The 18,621-nt window shown below is 41.4% G+C and overlaps 1 protein-coding gene across 7 annotated transcripts in view; it reads left to right on the top strand.

The window, feature by feature from the left end:
• The window catches only part of DROSHA (drosha ribonuclease III), a 111,460-nt gene that overhangs the window by 20,741 nt on the left and 72,098 nt on the right, over nt 1-18,621 (top strand). For all 7 annotated transcript variants that reach the window (XM_033110974.1, XM_033110975.1, XM_033110977.1 and 4 more), the window contains 4 exons: nt 765-919; nt 3,790-3,870; nt 11,105-11,191; nt 13,493-13,579. In XM_033110974.1, the coding sequence (XP_032966865.1) occupies nt 765-919; nt 3,790-3,870; nt 11,105-11,191; nt 13,493-13,579 (410 nt within the window). The remainder of the gene's footprint in view (nt 1-764; nt 920-3,789; nt 3,871-11,104; nt 11,192-13,492; nt 13,580-18,621) is intronic.

Genomic DNA, 18,621 nt, shown 5'->3' with positions numbered 1-18,621 from the left:
CGGTGCACTTTCTGTCTCTCTGAGTCTGACTGCTCTAGGTACGACGTAGAAATAGAATCACACAGTATTGGTTTTTGTGACTGGCTCATGTCACCTAGCATAAGTCTCAGTCTCTTTTTATCCAGTCACTTCCAAGGACGAAAACCTTTTATTGCTACTATTGAGAGAAGAAAATTAAACTCTTCAGTCTGGCATTCAGAGCCTTCAGTCTGGCAGTCCCGACACTTCAACCCCTCATGTCCCCGTATTTTTATGTGGGGCCTTTGCCCCAGCCAGAGCCCACCCATGCCCATGCCCCCGTGCTTTTGCCTGCAGTGCTCCATCTGTGTTGCTTTCCTCTCACCTCCTCAGCCCAACCCCACCCCTCCCCCTGCCTGGGTCATGTACATCCCTGCCAGGAAACCGTCAGTGATTTTTCCAGATTGGGGGGACATGCTCTTTTCTGAATTGCTGCACCTTTTTAAATGTGAAACCCCATACTGCCACTGTGGTTTGCATTTTCTCTGGCATTGTTCGTTAAGTCTTTTTCTGTGAAAACTTTGTTTGCTTCCCCAGCTAGATCGTGACTTAGCGTTGTGGACTACATTGTTTTTCATGGTGTTGCTTGGCGGAGTCCTTGGTGGACAGTAGGCACTCAGGTATCTGCTGAAAGAGTACACAGCTGTCCTCGCATTTAGAGCTTTGGTCATTTGCAGGTCTTGACATAGAACCACCTCGTGAACTTCTTTAACTTCTCTCCATGTTTTTCCTCTCTCCTCTATTAGAAAGTTCCAGCGAATCTGAGTGTGAGTCTGATGAGGACAGCACCTGTTCTAGCAGCTCAGATTCTGAAGTTTTTGACGTCATTGCGGAAATCAAACGCAAAAAGGCCCATCCTGACCGACTTCACGATGAACTTTGGTACAACGACCCAGGCCAGGTGTGCATGTTTTTTATGCTCTTGCTGTGCAGGTTGCATACCCACACGTCGGTCACATTTATGACTCCAGGCTCAGGATGCATGTTGGCTGGTATCGAAACTGAATTTTCCTCTCAGGGCTGGGTGTTGTTCCTCAGAGTTCATTTCCTTTCTGCTTTAGAGTTCAGCTCCAAAGCAGAAGCACCACAGCAACTGTTCCCTAAATCCTGTGTTAGGGAGCCCGATAATGGCGCTGGCTTATGAAACTTACAGTGAACAGAAGGAGACAAATGGTAGCACGAGGCAGAGAGGACTTGGAGGTCTTTCCACAAGCAGTTCATCTGGAAGGTATCTTGTAGCAACATAGTAAACAATGTCTTCAGTCCTATAAGACTTCGTATTTCTTAGTTGGTAATAGGCACGTTTCCTTGTAAGTTCTCGTCCTTGTTAAGCATGTTTGAGCTAATGATGGCATAACTGGACATATTTTTATTTCTGCTTAGTGTTTTGTTGTGAAGTAATACATAATACGAAATAATATCTCTATAAGAGATTTGTATTTTACACATATACAATACATACATAGTATCTTTAATGCATATGAAGTTATTAAGTGCAATAAAATACATACCTATAAAAATAATTTAAATTTTATATTTTGCAAGTAAATTCATACCATTCGATGTTTATTTGAATGCTCTTCTTCTGGCACTTGTATCTAAATTTTTTTTTCTTCGTAGAATTAATATAGTTAGAATGCCTGAAGGATGTACTTTGTGGTCCCTTTTGCTCTCTTGGGATTGAGCAGAAATGTTTACAATTGTCAGTGAATTTTGAAACTTAGTTTGATATATTGATCATGTACATGTTCTCTTTAAATAGCTTTAGTAAGTTATAATTCACATACCTTATAGTTTGCATACTTGAAGTGTGTAATTCAATGTTTCTTAGGATATTCACAGGATTGTACAACCACTATTACAATCTAATTTTAGAGCATTTTTGTCTTCCCTGAGAGAAATCCCATGTCCATCAGTCGTCACTCCCCTTCCCCCATGTGGTCTTTTTACTGGACTGTACCTACCCCTTGGTGTCTGTGGGTTCTTATTCTTGTCAGGGATTAACCAGGGCCTTCTACACACTCTCACCATTCTGTTTCCTAGATTGGGTTTTGTGTCCTCTGTACAGCTGAGCTTTGTAAAGGGCTGATCTGCATTGGGGCCCAGACCCTACGAAAAGGCAGGACTGTAGGATGTCTGTCTGTTCCCCAGGAAATCAGTGACCACTAAGTGATTTTTCCACATTTTCCATCACAAGTTGTGACCAGCATTAGAAGTGTGCTGTGACTTTTGAGGGAATCCATTATATCTCTGTTTGCCAGCTGTTACTTCGGGTAATATCTTAACATGATATTTTTTTAGGTAACAATGTTATTCCTCTGCTGTGCCACCGAAGCTTTAGATTTCCCAAAAGGATAAAGAAGGTTATAGTTTTTTCAGGTTACTATTTCTCTTCAAAGTGTTATTGAGATATTTTCATTGGACACAGGGAGTTAAAAATCCTTAGACCTGTAAAGAACTCTGTGTGTGTGTGTGTGTGTGTGTGTGTGTGTAAATGTATATATGTGTTATAATATATTTTTTTTTTTAAACAAAGAAAGTAAGAGATGGGACTCCACTTCCTCAGTCTCCAGACTGATGCTCTGCTCTCCTGTTTGATTCAGGATTATCATTTATATTGAATAAACTGATGAAACTGGCTTTTAAGGCCCTTTAAGATTTTTGCCCTCAGTTCTGCTTCTGTGGTCCTTTGGATCGCTTACGATCCATTTAGATGGCTCTCATGTTCATGGAACATAACATGTGCTTTTTTCCATCTCTTTTTTTTCTCATGCTGGTGCCTCGTGTAGAGTAGCCATCTTCTTTTTCTGTCCTGTTCAGTCCTTCACATGTTGTCTCTTTGAGGACAGTTGTATCTCCATCTGGACTGATCTTTTTTCTTTAAAATTTCTAAGCACATCGTATGTATGTTATTTCTCCTGTCTAGAATAAATATGCCTTGAGTACAGCAGGTCCTTGATGATGCTGTTTTATTCAATGTCATTTTGTTACGATGTTGGGATGCCTTTGGAACCTAACTCGTGTTTATATCAGTGAGCCTGTGGTACAGTGGGTTTTGTTATGTCCTTTTGCTGCAGTTCAAAGAACCTGTTTGACCGTGATGTTAAGTGAGGACTTACTGTACACAGACCCTGAACTGCTTATCCCCTTTTCTACCCCCCAGTGCTTAGCAGTCATCATTCTACCTAAGAGGCAGTCGGGCATTACTCACTTATTAATAATGTGGGTGGAGTTCAATGGCAGTGACATGAATTCAGGTGAAAAAACAGGCATAGACTCGCCTGATTAGTGTTGAAAGTATTTTGGGTTGGTTCTAGTAGGCATTTTCTTCTCTCTGCTTTGACACCTTTAGGTTTCTCTTTTGAGAACATATAATCTGCGTGTCACCTTCAAAGCATTCAGTGTGTTCCTTCAGTAAATAAAATATACTTTTATTTTGCAAAAGAGTCGTTTTCCCTGAAATAAGAAATAGGAGCAACATACTGAAGAGTGGTAGGAGAAGATGGGAGCCAACAGTGCGCTGACACTGATATTTTCTGCTTGGCTGCACAAGTAACGGGAATCCGGAGTTGTCATACAGTTTTCCTTTTATCCAACAATACAGACAAGTTTGTGGCTCTCTTGGTTTTGGCACCCCCCTTTAATCTCCTAACCAGGACAGCCTCTTCAGAGCTTTAGGACTCATGACATTAGCACCCACACAGTTTCCGAAGCATCGTGTGTGTTGTGGATTCCCCGCAGTGAAAACGAATTCCCTTTCGTTTTTGACAGATGAATGATGGACCACTCTGCAAATGCAGTGCGAAAGCCAGACGCACAGGAATTAGACACAGCATTTATCCCGGAGAAGAGGTAACTGGTTTGGGTTGTTACCTTTGTAGCACTGAGAAGCTGCATGTGGACAGATGCTGTTGCCGCCCTTTTCTCCTCACATGAAGCCAGACCACTGAAAAAGTCTTTTGCTTTTCCCTGATAGTCTCCGTTACTGTTAAGCGGAGAAGAACAGTCCTTGAGTTTGGAGTTGGAGTAGGGAATGTTACCAGGGAAATTATAACAAGTTTTGGAAGGTTCATTATTTAAGATAGGCAAAGCATTTGAGTTGTTTTTTTATTATTTTAAGTATCCTAATACTGTACGTAGTATGATCTTTTTTTCATGTTTTTATTACAAATGATTATGAATTACTCTGGAGAAATGCTCTCACTAAGGTACATAAGGCACACATCCTCTTTCCCTTGGGGTGCATGGGGTATATACTGTTCTCTTTGTTAGTCTGTTGTCCCCACTAAACTGTGACTAGCACACAGACTGTTCCAGCTGTGTCCCCCAGGCCTGGTTCGTCGGGGACACTCCAAATATGTCTAGCTGATTGAGTTGAATACTTTTACGTAATAGAGTTATATGTAACTACTCCCTTTCAGTTATTTTCTTTCATTTTGCCCCGTTATCTTTTATTTTCATAGCTTATTCTTACTAATCCCAGGATTGTCACTTTATGATTCAGCATATTATATTTAAACATAGTATAGTTAAATCCTTAATTTCTATTTAAAACTTGTTTGAGGTCATAACAATAATTGGAATAAGTAAGACAATGATGTACAATTTGAATTACTTGCCGCACTGTTACCTCATTTGTCTTTGAAAGTTGGCAAGTGTAGCAAGGTACTGTGGGACAAGATTGGCACTGTGTGAGTGTCTGCACATGTGCCTCCGTCGGGGATCTCTGACAGCAGAAAATGAAGTTTGGAATGCAAGAGGTTTAATGGGGATTAGGCAGGAAGAGAGCAGAGGCAGGACTGAGCGGAGGGAGAGGCCCACTGGTGATGGGCCTGATGAAGCCTGGCTTGCCGGAATTGTCTTGCATTGGGCTGGAATGTTCTGCATGACCCCATCAGCCTCTCCCCAGAGCAGGCTGCCCCAGGAAGGGCACGACTTTGGGGCAGGAGCATCTGCAGCAGAGGCTGACCCTCAAGTTGCTGATGGCTGCAGGCTGTCTGCTGACTGCTGTTCCCACAGGCCCTTCTTTGAAGGGAGACCTGGGTGGGTAGTGGGGCTGGACCCGAGGACCCACGGACAGGCACACTCATACCCAGAGTCATGTTCCTTCCTGCGAGACCCAACTTCTGGCCCTTTCAAGATGGACGGGGCCGATGTAGTCAGCTTCCTACCAAGAGGCAGCTTGGTCTCCTCAAGGAATGGTGCCAGTTTGGGGGCCCAGCATTGATCGTTGTAGGTGGCCAGCTGGACGTTCAGCAGTGGCGGTTGGCTTAACCTTGGTGTCCATGCTGTTGGGCTGACATGAAGCCTCCATCTGTGCTGCTGTGGCCATTTGGTTCATGTACCTGTCCTGTAAACTCTGGGGGCTGATGCGCGATTTTGTCAACTCAGTGGATAGTACCTCTTCCATAGTGGGTGCTCTCCTATGGACATCCACAGGTGACGTAGCGATCACTGTGCTCACCCCCATTTGTCCACCCACAATTCTCTATCCCAAGGCCTTCTTATCCCTGATCTTCCAGTCTTTTTCCTTCTAGGCCTCTGACCAGCTGGCATGGCCACGAGCTTCTGCCGTGAGCCCATCTGTGTTCCAACCTCAGGCTACTTCTCTTTCCACGTAAAGTGGATGACCAGGTACATGGCCTGAAACTCTGCCCGTTGGGAAGATGTTCCCTCATCACTCTTTCAGAACCATCGCTGAATGAGTCTGCAGCACAATCTGTTTTCAGCTTGTACCCCTTTACTGACTGACCCATTTACAAATCAGTCTTGGGCTTTTCCCTCTGCTGTCATCCTTCCATCCTTAGTCATCAGCAGAGGGTGGGGTGCTGGTGCAACAGTGGTGGGCTACCTGCTTATACAACTCAATTGTGCCTGCTGCTGGTTCATGTGCTTAATTCTGGATGTACCACCTCCCTCTTACGCTAGATCGTTTCTGGTCCCACCCAAACTTTTGCCTGGGTGAGACAGACTGTCAGAACACAGCTTACGATGGGCAGGGTCCAGGCACATGTCTGTTTGCTGTCCCTTGGCCCTCCTTCCATACCTACCGGGGCCCAGCAGCATACCAGAAGTTGTTTTTTCAGAGGCATAGAATTCTTTACTTTAGATGGCTTGGCTTTGCTCCAGAGCCCCAGAGACCAGCATTGTGATTCTCCCGGTATGGCCACCAACTCCTCTCAGCATCTTCCCACGAACCGTGTAGGATTTGCTGAATTGTATGGCCTCTACAGCAGGGCTGCTTGCACTGCAGCTTGGAACCCTCCTGCCTTTCTCACCTGAGCCGGATTTGGAGTTGGCGGCCTTTTGCGTCACTCTGTAAAAAGTAGTGTTCCTGGGTGGGGATTATGCTGCCTCCTGAACACGAAAAGACCCGCTTGTTGTGCTTCCTTCTTCATCGTAGGAGGTGGGAGAAGCAGTAATAGGTCTTTTACTTTGGATGGTTGTCTGGCACTCCCCCGATGACGGACTCCTGACAATGGTGTGTCTGTGGGAGGCCCCTGAATCTTCGTAGGGCTCAGCTCACCCTCTGGAGTATGTGTGTTTTAACCAAGGCTTTTAGCTTGCTCAACAATAATGTCAGAGGTGCAGTGGACCAATATAGTGTTCTGCCGAAGGTCCAGGAGGTCACGAGCTCCTTGGACTGTGTTACGCCAGTGAGTGGGAGAATTAACACAGGCCGGGAACGAAAACTCTAAATGGCGTCTGTTCAATGGGAGTGCGAACCATTTTTGATCCTCACTCTGACTGGGTTAGAAAATAATACCTTCAGCAAATCAGCCGCCACATATTTGATACCTGAGGCCGTATAATGTGCTCTAAGCTACAAGACCTGGCACAGCAGGTGAAATCAGAGCTTGTGGTAGGTAGTTTTGTGGTACGTAGTCTGTGGTCACCCTCCAGGATCCATTTAGTTTCTTCCAGAGCCAGATTGGGAATTAAACAGAGATGTGATGGGGACCGTCACCCCCGTGTGGTTTAGGTCCTGAAGGGTGGCACTAATTTCCACCATCGCCCCGAGTGATAATGTTTTTGATGTCCAGGTGGGGGGTGATGGTGATGTCAGTGGCTTCTGCTTGACCTTTCGCATGACGATGACTCTTAACTGTGGACCAGTGTGGGTTGGCGCCATCTGCCAATTTTGTCACTTCTAATGATACAGTCAGGGACCCGGGAAGTGACCACTGGGTGGATTTATGGACTCTGGACTTAACTGTGAGCCAGACAGTGACCAAGATTTCGTTTACCACCTTGACCTCATGTTTCCCCACTCTGTTGGGGGTACCAGGATGCTGCCCGCCATCTCTGAGAAGTGTTGAATCAGATGCTGTGTCTACCACGCCTTGAGCTGTCCAGGCTCCCCTTTCTCTGATGTAGTTACCCTGGTAAATGGCCTCAGGCCCTTTTGGGGAAGGACAGAGTTGTCATGCCCACATTTGCTTGTCGTGGTGTTGCAAGGCCTCTTGGGAACTGGCTACCTCTTCAGTTAGTGGATTTCAGTCTGAAAACCTGATCAGGTCTGGAACTGGGCAAGGGATCATGACTTATTGGAGCAACCTACCTTTAGCAGCTTAGTCATCCGTTCTGATTGTTCCTGTTGGTGCAAGCTAAGTAGTACTCTTGTCGGCTCCCCACTGACTTTGCACTTAAGGACACTGTGTTCTGTCCACAACTTCCATGACTCTGTGGGTCAGACCCCGGTGCTGCCACTTGGATCTTGCTGGTCATGAATATAATTATGCAGCCTGGCTTCTAACAGTGAGCATAGGGTTTCCGGGCGGGAATTCCCGCCCATTCTCAGGAATTTTTTTCACTTTCCTGTTCCCGAATCCTGAGAAAAGTTGGTCGGGAAATGGGAAAACTGGCTTCTTGAACCCAGTAATACCCACAATGGGAAATAAAGGCACTACTCACAGTGTATCTCTTAGACATTTTTCCTATTTATCGCTTGGGTTTCCGGGTGGGAATTCCCACCTGTTCTTGGGAATTTTTTTTCACTTTTCCCTTTCTGAATCGCGAGAAAAGTTGGTTGGGAAATCAGGAAAATCGGCTTCTTGAACCCGGGTGGGTGGTAGTATTGGTGGTCACTTTGTGGAAATGATTCATCGTGGAGAACAGAAAACAGTTTGTGTCTCGGGATTCGGGAACTGGAAAGCGAAAAGAATTCCTGAGAACGGGCAGGAATTCCTGCCCGGCAACCCTAAGTGAGCCCCTTTGCCAGTCTGGCCTCTTGTTTCAGAGGACCGTCGTATCTGTTAATGCGGCAAGCTCTGCTCTGTGACAGCGTCTCTCGCAGTCAGCCCTGGCCTGCAGAGGAGGGCACCACGGTGTGCCCTTCACCAGGTGCCATGTCCTCTGGGCCTTCCCGTGAAATATGCCTATCGGTTTAGTTTTCAGTCATAGGTAGAATATCCATTCCGATATGCCCACTTCCTGGAATCTTTGAATTCCTTCCTCCTCTGTCTGTCATTGCAGTTTTGGTGCTTTAACTTCACTCAGTGTGGGCCATTGCTTTCTCATGCTCTTTGGAGACATCCTAGTAGGGAGTTCCCAGCATCCCTTGGTGTCCTTGAATCCTGAATGCTCCCAAATCAGTAAAGTCTTCTTTAACCAATTTTATGTTCTGGCCCTTTAGACCAAGCACTCTCAGTATCCGGTTCTGTACAGACTTCTGCTCCTGGCACTTGCTGGTCAGTCCTTGCAGCTCCTTTGGGATATAATCTCTCCTCCCAGCACCTCCCCAGATGGGTGAGGCTGCGAAATGACCCTAATTATAGGTCTGTTAGCCAGGAGGGGAGATAGACTGATTGGGGGCGAGAGGTGGGTTGTTTCCAGGTCCCGATCTTGGCATAACAGACTTATCTTGGTTGTCTGTTAATTGTCTTTAAGGTCCATCCACTCTGACTTAATAAGTTCTGGGCTTGGTCCTGGTTTGCTCTGACCTCTCACTGTGGTGACGAGAGCTTCTTTGTATGACTCCAACAGGCCCTCTGGCTTTCACATCTGGCTTCCAATTACCACTCCTCTTCTGCTGTTCATTTCTGTAGAGAAATGATTCTCCAAGTGAGGTCTTCTGACTGATACCAGCATCCCTGGGAACTTGTTAGAAATGCAGATTCTCAGCTAGTTCAGCTGCTGAATCAAAGTCTGGCGGTGGGGAGCAAGCACTCTGAGATGTAGCAAGCCCTCCAGGTGATTTTAAGTACACCAAAGTTTGTACCTTAAAGGAACAAGGTTTGTACCTTAGAGGAACATGGTAGAGCATCCGTGGTGCTTAGCAACAGCCATCTATACCTTTATTCTTGTAGCTACCATTCTCTCACCATCTTAAACACCTGCTTCTGCTGGTACAGCCTCCCAATTTACCATCTTCGAAAGTTCCGATCGGTGTGCCATCTGGTGCCGGGGCGGTGTGCTCCACCAACCACCATGATGGGTTCCTTATTGCCAGTTGGGTGGTGATTCAGCTCCAAAACCCCATCTTATCTCCCCTGCTTGCCTTTTTTTTTTTTTTTTTAAATTGGGGAAAGGGAACAGGACTTTATTGGGGAACAGTGTGTACTTCTAGGACTTTTTCCTACTCAAATTGTTGTCCTTTTTCAATCGTAGTTGTGGAGGATGCAGTTCAGTTCCAGGTCCAGTTGCTGTTGTTAGTTGCAGGGGTACAGCTCACCATCCCTTATGGGAGTCGAACCAGCAACCTTGTGGTTGAGAGCCCACTGGCCCATGTGGGAATCGAACCGGCAGCCTTCAGCATTAGGAGCACGGAGCTCCAACCGCCTAAGCCACTGGGCCACCCCTGTTTTTTTTTTTCTTATAAATTGTATTGGGGAATGTTGGGGAACAGTGTGTTTCTCCAGGTCCCATCAGCTCTAAGTCATTGTCCTTCAATCTGGTTGTGGAGGGCGCAGCTCAGCTCCAAGTCCAGTCACTGTTTTCAGTCTTAGTTGCAGGGCTGCAGCCCACCGTCCCATGTGGGAATTGAACCAGCAACCTTGTTGAGAGCTCGCGCTCTAACAAACTGAGCTATCTGGCCGCCCCTCTGGAAGCTCATTGTCTTCAATCTAGTTGTGGAGGGCGCAGCTCACTGGCCCATGCGGGAATCGAACTGGCTACCCTGTTGTTCAGAGCTCATGCTCTAACCAACTGAGCCATCCGGCCGCGCTCCCCTGCTTTCTCGAATCACTTTTGGTACCAACTGTTGAAAATTGCATTTTCCACAAGCAGATGCTAAGGTGGAGTTTGAGGTGCGTGATGTTTCTTAGGTATCTTTACTGGTGAAAGGAAGAGGGTATAAGCAGCATTCAACAGAGGCATTAGTCGAACTATGAGTCAGCCCCAGCAAAGCCCCATCAACCTGGTGGCGAGCCGAGGAATGATTATGGCTCATTCGAATTGGGCTGCGATGGCTAGGCCTTTATACCCCTGCCTTGCTTTGAGACTCTGCTGTCCACTCTCTCCACAGGGGGTAGCAAGTCCTTCCTTGAAAGGTGGTCTGGGTCACACCTCTCTTTGTTTATCACAGCACACCCAGTGAGTCCACTGATGCTTCTTTTGCTTACTTCATCTTTTCCTTTTACTGTCTTAAGCTCCATGCATATTCTGTTCTGTTCCACCATCTCTCCTGCTTCCCTCATTTCTGGTCCCTTCTGTTTTTACTCAATATATTTAATCTTTACACTGTTGTTCCCCTCCTAATAAAACCTTCTGCTATTACTTCTGATAATTATTTTTCCTGTCTTTTTCCCCCCCCCAGTTTATTGGGATTTTAGCCAAAGGTCAATTATTGTGTTATTTTACAAATAAAAGGAAGATAGTCATAGAAATTTAAATCTAGAAAGATCTTTATGTTGTCTGAACTCGTTGTATTGCATATGAGGAAATGAACTGCATACTGGGGACAGCCAGCCTTCTGTTTTTCATCCAATAAATGGTAAAGTGAATATTGTTCTTTCTACTAGGCTATGAAAGAACACACAGAAAACCTCTTTTTGTCATAGCAATGGTTAGAAATGGCTAGAAAATACAGTCTATTTTTAAATACAAATATTTTCCTTCTTTTAATCTCTTTTGCTTTTTCCTTCAGGCCATCAAGCCCTGCCGTCCTATGACCAACAATGCTGGCAGACTTTTCCACTATCGAATTACAGTCTCTCCTCCTACAAACTTTTTAGTAAGTTTTTAACAAAATCAGATTGCATGTATTTTAAAATGTAAATGGTTGAATGTGTATATGTAGGTTAAAATATGAATAGACTACATACTGATTCAGTTCTTAAATATTATTTCTTTTAAAAATACCCTATTTTTATGCTGGTAGAATTGTCCTTTATCATAATGACTTTTATTTTGACATTCTTACTATACTTCTTTGTATACCGTTTTTATTTATATTGTTGGTACCATGTAATAGCCAAAGAATTATGGAGCTGTTCGTTGGAGCTATGGAGTTGGAAGAACACCTTCATGTCTCTTAAAAATCAGCAAATAGCTTATATATATTATCTGGTGACCCAAAGAAGAAACTCTATTGTATTTATGAAGTAATAATACTACTTAATATTTGTTGACTGGTTTTAGGCACCATTCTAAGTGTTTGACATGTATTAACTTATTTCTCAAAACTAACAGATAAAGTAGTTATTATTATCCCCACTGTATAGATGGGGCAGTAATCCATGTTTTACAAATGAGATTAAGTAGCTTGCTCAGGGTTATTCAGGTAGTAAGTGGCACAGTGGAGATTTGAACCTAGGCAGTCTGGCTCCGTCGTGCATGGCTGTGTGAGCTAGTCCACTGTGCTATGCCTTTCACAGTACAAAATTTATTAATTCTGGGTACTTGTATCGTCAAGAAATTTCAATTTCAGAATTAGATTATTAATAATTATGTATTTTAACTTTGCTGAGATACAATTCATATGCCATAAAATTTACCGTATTTAAAGTGTATATTTCATGATATTTAGTCTTTTCACAAAATTGTGAAACTAGCACCACAATTTAATTTTAGAACATTTTCATTATTCCCGAAAGAAACCCTATACTCATTAGCAATCAGTTCTTTCCTACCCCTCAGCCTTCGGCAACTGCTAAGATACTTTCTGTCTCAATAATTTGTCTATTCAAGATATTTCATATGAACGGGATCATAGAATATGTGATCAGTTTGGCTTCTGATTTCACTTAGCATAATGTTTTCAAGGTTCATCCATGTTGTCACATGCAACCTCATTCCTTTTAATGGCCAAATAATATTCCATTATATGAAGCTACCATATTTTATTTATTCACTCATCAGTTGATGCACATTTGGGTGGTGTCCACTTTTTGACTATTACGAATAATGCTGCTGAGAATGTTTATGTACAAGTTTTTGTGTGGATGTATGTTTTCATTTCTCTTGGGTATGAGCCCAGGACTGGACTTGCTGGGTTATGTAGTAACTACGTTTACTATTTTGAGGAACTACCAAACTGTTTTCTAGAGTGGCTGTACCATTATTACTTCGTCAGAAGTTCTTTTCATTATATTTAATTTAGACCAGCTTTGTTGACAATTCACATAGAAAATGACAGTAATAGTAATATTGACAAAACAAATGCTATACATTTGGATATTCTTTAGTCTCCCCCCCGCCGCCAACTTGTCCTCATGTATATATATATTATATATAGAATACATATAATATATGTAATATATATGTATGTATATAAAATACTTAAATGGATAATATTCAATACCTCGGTAAAAAATGTATCTTTAGGTTACCAATCTTGATAATTAGAACCATATTTAGTATTTAGGATTGAAAATAGTGGGCTATAAGAATGGCGTAAGGAAGACAGTCTCTTACATGTAGTCCACATTTGTATACGTGAATTACAGATTCAGTATTCAGGTAAGTAACATCTTAGGCATTACGCAGGAATTCATTTGTCGTAGCATTTGGTGGGTTGGCTTCTCCTTCGAGGGCCTGGGAATGGAGCTGTGAAGGGTTGAGCTCCAGGCAGGCACCCTGAAGCCTTCCAGAACCTTCTAGGTTATTGCTAGTCTTGACCATCAGGATGCTGAGTCTTTGTTTCAGTTGGAGCTTTGAGTCAACTGTATTATTATCTTGTTCTTGTTCAGAAATAAATAGTTCAGTAAGAACAGGACTGGGTATTGTGGGATTAAATAAAACAAGTTCCTAGAAAATGAAGCCATCCAACCTTTTGTTTTTCTTTTCCCTTTGTGAGACCCATAATAAACATTTTTGGTTGTCTCAGTACATTGTGTTAATATTACTTAAGTCAGAGAATTCCCCCTAATATTAAACTTTTGTATAAAGTTCTCCCGGGTGTTTGGAAAAACATTGACAAACTTTATGGAGTTCTTACATCTTTCCTGTTGGTTGCTCTGTGTCCTGATGGATTTTTGCATGTGCAAATCATGTCATTATTTAATTTAAGCTTAGTGTCTCTGTTTGCTTTTAGACTGACAGGCCAACTGTTATAGAATATGATGATCATGAGTATATCTTTGAAGGATTTTCTATGTTTGCACATGCGCCCCTGACTAACGTAAGTATGTGCTAATTGGCTGGCTTTCTCTCTCTCTCTCTGTGCCCCTTCCTTCTCCATTCTTGTTTTCTAAAAATCAGAATCAATTTCCTTTCATCTGACTTCTAAGTAACATTTACTTTGTGTCCCTCTTTATGAGCTGCAGGAAGTCTGTGGCAGTGTGTGTCAGGTGGGAGTGTGACATCTGTGCTAATGAGTCACAGGTTTGGGCCACATTAAATGGTGTAAGTAAACGTGTCAGAATAACATTTTGAGACTGTGAAAGATGGAAAAAGAAGGATAAACTGTGGAGTAATGTGTCAAAGCTATTTTGGGTTGGATGTCCTTCAAAAGAAAGTTGGAAAGTTTTAAGAAGCAGCTATTATTTAGTCTCTCCTCTATATAAAAAGAAATAGAGCTGGTTCAGGACACCTGGAGCCTGAATTAATTTCCTATAGTTTCCTGCTTTTGAATTCCAGGAATATATGTTCTTTAAGAGACTTTGTCTGACACAGAGATGTATGATATTTTTATACAGGTATTAAGGCTGCTCTGTTGGTAATCGGTTCAAATGAAAGTTCTGTATCTACGAGTCAAAATCTTTCTGTCTCAAAGCTGGCCGTCTTGGGAATTGTCTGACTTATTCCGTATTCCAGCTGGACATAGAGTGAATTTCTTTATGGTTCAGGAAGAGAGTGTAGCAGTATACTTTACCCAGTCTAGACACTGTTATAGAACTAATTGAATTACAGCTATGGTGTATCTACATCAAAATAGAATGTTCTTTAATCCTTTCTGGTTTGGTTACAAGAAATTACATCTTCTATTTGAAAAGTTATTTTAGTACTGTTTACTTAAGACTTGAAATTCTATTCCTTTGGAGAGTAAAGAATCAGATCTTTGCCAAACCTTGTTCCTTTCTATCATTCTTTTTTTTTTTTCTTTATAAGTAGACATGATTCCATAGCAGTGAACTAATTTAAAACATACTGTTTTTCTAATGAGATTGTTTTTACTTCCACAGTATATTTTATCCTGGAGAATTTTCTTTGAAAAGATGATTACATTGTAAATGTAAAAAAATCATTTGGTAATATATACCACGTTTACCTTCAGGGTGGACCATAATATAAAAAAGGGTATAATATTGGACTTTTTTTTTTTTTTTTGAGGTATAATTGATATAATGTTATATTAGTTTTAGGTATACAACATAATGATTCAATGTTTGTATACGTGTATATCATGAAAATGATCACCACAATAAGTCTGTTTAACATTCATCACCTTACATTGCTCACTGTTCTTAAACAATCTGTATGAGAAGGCAGTAGGAGGTTTTTGAATTTTGATGGTTTTGTTCCCTTTTTTTCCTAAATGTCTCAATTAAACACTGAAAGCGTTTGTTACAGCAAATCTCCTACTCTTACAGTTGGAAAGGCCGGTAGAAGTTCTCTAGTCCAACTTCCCCCTGCCTGATGCGTTTCTCTTTCTTTTTTTCCCTCAGAGGACTTGAAAATACAAATAATTTAGTTATCATGAAAATATTTAAAAATATCTATCATCTTATCTCTTAATTCCTTAGAAGTAATGCAGATCTGATTTTCACTTTTAGGATCACCTTAGAGACGGAAAGCAGTGTGGCTTTAGAGCAGGTGTGTCCAAACTTTTTCCATCGTTTTTTTACGAATGGCCATATGCGGTGAAATACACTAACAGCTGGGCCACTCACTTGAGGTGAAGTACGTATTGCCTCACCTGGTTTATTTAAATAAACTAAATATATTTTTGGAATTTGCTGCAGGCCAATTAAAAATGGATTGCGGGCCGCAGTTGGCCCGCGGGCCACAGTTTGGACACCCCTGCTTTAGAGAGACCAGGTTTTAAACATTAGTGAATTCCACTTAGTAGCTGTATGAGTTGACATTTCAATCTTTATAAGCCTTGATTGTCTTATCTTATGATAGAGGAATTTTAGCAATCTTACTGACTTATGTAAAAAAAAAAATTGAGATGACACATGAAAAATGTTTATCAGTCCTTGACATACAATAAATATTGCAGTTCTTATTTGGGAAAAGATGTCAGACACACCTGGGTTTGCATCTATCTTCTAATTTTTTAAAAAAATTCTTAATAAAAATTCTAATCCTTAATATTTATATAACTTTGAACAAGTGAGTCTTTGAGCCTTACTAAAGTCCCTCAGCGCAAGGTTTGGCACTGAGGGGTCACTAATGCTAAATTAATTGCATTTGTTACTGTTGTTATAAAATAAAATATAGAACTGAAAATTTCCTGGCTTCAGCATATATTTTATATGACAATATTCAAGTTCTTAAAATTTGAGAACTTAACTCTGTAATGAGAAGATAAGCCCCATCATTTATGTTAGAATTGTTGATAAAATAAATCGAGTTTTAAGCTAAATGTTGTACAGTTCATAGGAATTAGATCCATCAAAGGCTCTTGAATTTGAAATAGCCTCCCAAGAAAAAGAATTATTAAAATCGCTTTACTGATCTGATTCATTTTCTTGCTAGAGAGCGCACATCAGCAAGAATGGCACGCATATGATTATAATGTTAGAATCTCAAACAAATCTAGTTCTGACAAGTTCTCTTAAGGTCTTGAAGTGGATTGAAAGCCTTGTTGGCTAAGTATAGAGTGTTTCGGGAGAATTTTATCCTTTTATGTAGTACATTTGCTATTACTTACAATACCTGATATTACTAAGGACTTTGACAATGTAACTAAAATTATAAAACTATATGTCTTAGATGCATAATCTTCTTATCCCCTCCTCAAAAATCACCAGAAAGCCTCGTGGTCATTTCCTTCCTTCCTTCCTTGGCTTTCCATTTCCAGTGGTCTCGCTGCCCTTAATGTGGTCATTTCGTGCCTGCAAGTAGTCGAGTTAGAATGTTGACGTCTAGGGAGGGTTTTTTGGTTTGTTTATGGTAGGATGAGATAGGAGTTAGTGTCAGTATCCAAAATTGTTTTAAGAAATGATGGTAGGTATTTATATTATTTGATAGGCCAGTTAAGCTTCCAATCAATTGAGCTTTCAGTATGTAGGAAAATGACAAGTTCTCTCTGAGCCTTGAGATGAAAGTTTGAATAGAAAAGGAGACCTTGCCTTTACAATCGGTGTCTGAGAAGGGAAGGGAGGGTATCGATGAGAGTTCAAAAGAAAATAAAGTATGTATAAGAGGTCAAAGAACGAATCCCAAAAAGTGATTTTAGTTGGAAAGGATTTTACTTGCATAAATCATCCATCAGAGTTGGTTTCGCACATGGGAGAAGGAGTAAAGTTGACACTTTCTGCTCTTTCTCTGCCTGCCTCTTGACTATTCCCAAGGGCTCTGGTCCTGTTCTCATTTAGATACTACTCTCTCTTGGAGTAATGTAGTCTCACCCACTTGTTTTTCTTTCTGTGCATATTCTGATCTCCACCAAATTCACATTTATAGCTGTGACAAAGGGCTCTATGCTTCCTACTCACATTTCAGATTGCCCGTTGGGCATATCGGCCTCAGTGTCCCCTCAGGTACCTTATCCTCAATCTGTGTGAAACTGAACTTGTCATCTTCCCCACATATTGAGTTTGAGGTACTCAGTGATTACCCTATGGTTTTTTTTTGTGTTACTAATGCCATGGTGATTTACCTGGTCTCTTAGGCCAGAAACCTAGAAATTACCCTCATTCTTTCTTCTCTCTTACTTCCATGTCAGAATGAACGGTCATTGTGTATTTTAGTAACAGCACCTATGTTTAAAAAATTTCCCCTCCTTTCCAATCTTCTCTTCATTTGGCTTCTGGACTGTTTCACTAGACTCCGGTTTGGTCTTCTGGTTCCTGTCTTGCTCTCCTGAAACCATTCCCACACTGTTTACATAGCAACCCATTTAAAATGTAAACTCTGATAGTCTCTCATTTAAAATAATTGAATGACTTCTCATTGCCATGGGATAAGCCCTGAATCCTTGACTATTTATAAAGCTTGCATAATGTAGTTCATGCTTTCCTGTCTAGAATCACCTTGCTTCTCTCTCTCCATGCACTTCACTCCTGAACAGCTAAATCACTTGTTCTTCCCCCAACTCCTTTGTCTTTGTCTTGCTAGAAACTAAACATCTGCTCCTCCCCAACTTAATTTTTCTGGGTGACCTGGAAAATCTTTCCCCATCTTTGAAGACTCAAATGTTACCTCTTCTTTGGTTCTTTTCAATTTTGTCAGTTCTGTTTGCTTCTTTGTTTTTTAATTGTACTTGTAATTACATTGTATCATATTCTGTTTATCACTCAGATATTTTTAAACGATTATAGGAGTAAAGAAGAATTTAAAAATGATAGTGGCTTTAGCATGTAGCTTTAGTTCGTTGAGAACCTATTACACTGAGAAGGTTGAAAATTGATCTCTTATTAAAGTTACTTATGAATTTTACTTAAATTAGCCATTGTCCTTTAAAAAAAAAAACCTGAAAAAGCACCTAAGAATTAAACTTCATTTTTCCAAGAAAAAAGATTTCCAGTAGATGGCATTATAAGACTATTTTTGTTTTTCTTACCATTCCTTTGGCTGGTAGAATTAAAATGTTTCTTTCTGATTGCTATGGTTTGTAAAAATGATTACATTTATATAAAATTGTCTTATGGACAGATTGAGCAGCCAGAAAAGTCTACTTAACACATCTTAAGGCATATAAGTCTATTATTTCCCACAGCTAGTTAGCCAAGCCACAGCAGTAACTTCATATCCTCCCTTCTCATTCCTTCCTTTATTCCAAAATATACTGACGGAAAACCTGTTATGTCTAGGCACTAGGCTAGTTAGTGTCTGATGATTCATTGGTAAAACAAGATAGATGTGGATTGATTTCATTTGAGCGTTCCTTCATTTTCACATGGACCTTGAGTATTACAACATGTAGTGAGAGATGTATACTCTAGTGGCTTAGAGCTGAGGTCTAGAGCCAGGTTTTCAAATTCACCAGCTACTGATTTCTAGGCAAGGTATCTGACACCTCTCTGCCTTAGTTTCCCCCCACTGTACAAGGGG

Source organism: Rhinolophus ferrumequinum, chromosome 7 (genome assembly GCF_004115265.2).
Source record: "Rhinolophus ferrumequinum isolate MPI-CBG mRhiFer1 chromosome 7, mRhiFer1_v1.p, whole genome shotgun sequence".
In the NCBI taxonomy this organism is placed as follows: Eukaryota; Metazoa; Chordata; class Mammalia; order Chiroptera; family Rhinolophidae; genus Rhinolophus; species Rhinolophus ferrumequinum.
Note: the sequence above shows the minus strand (reverse complement) of the source record. Positions and strands in the feature narration are given on the sequence as shown.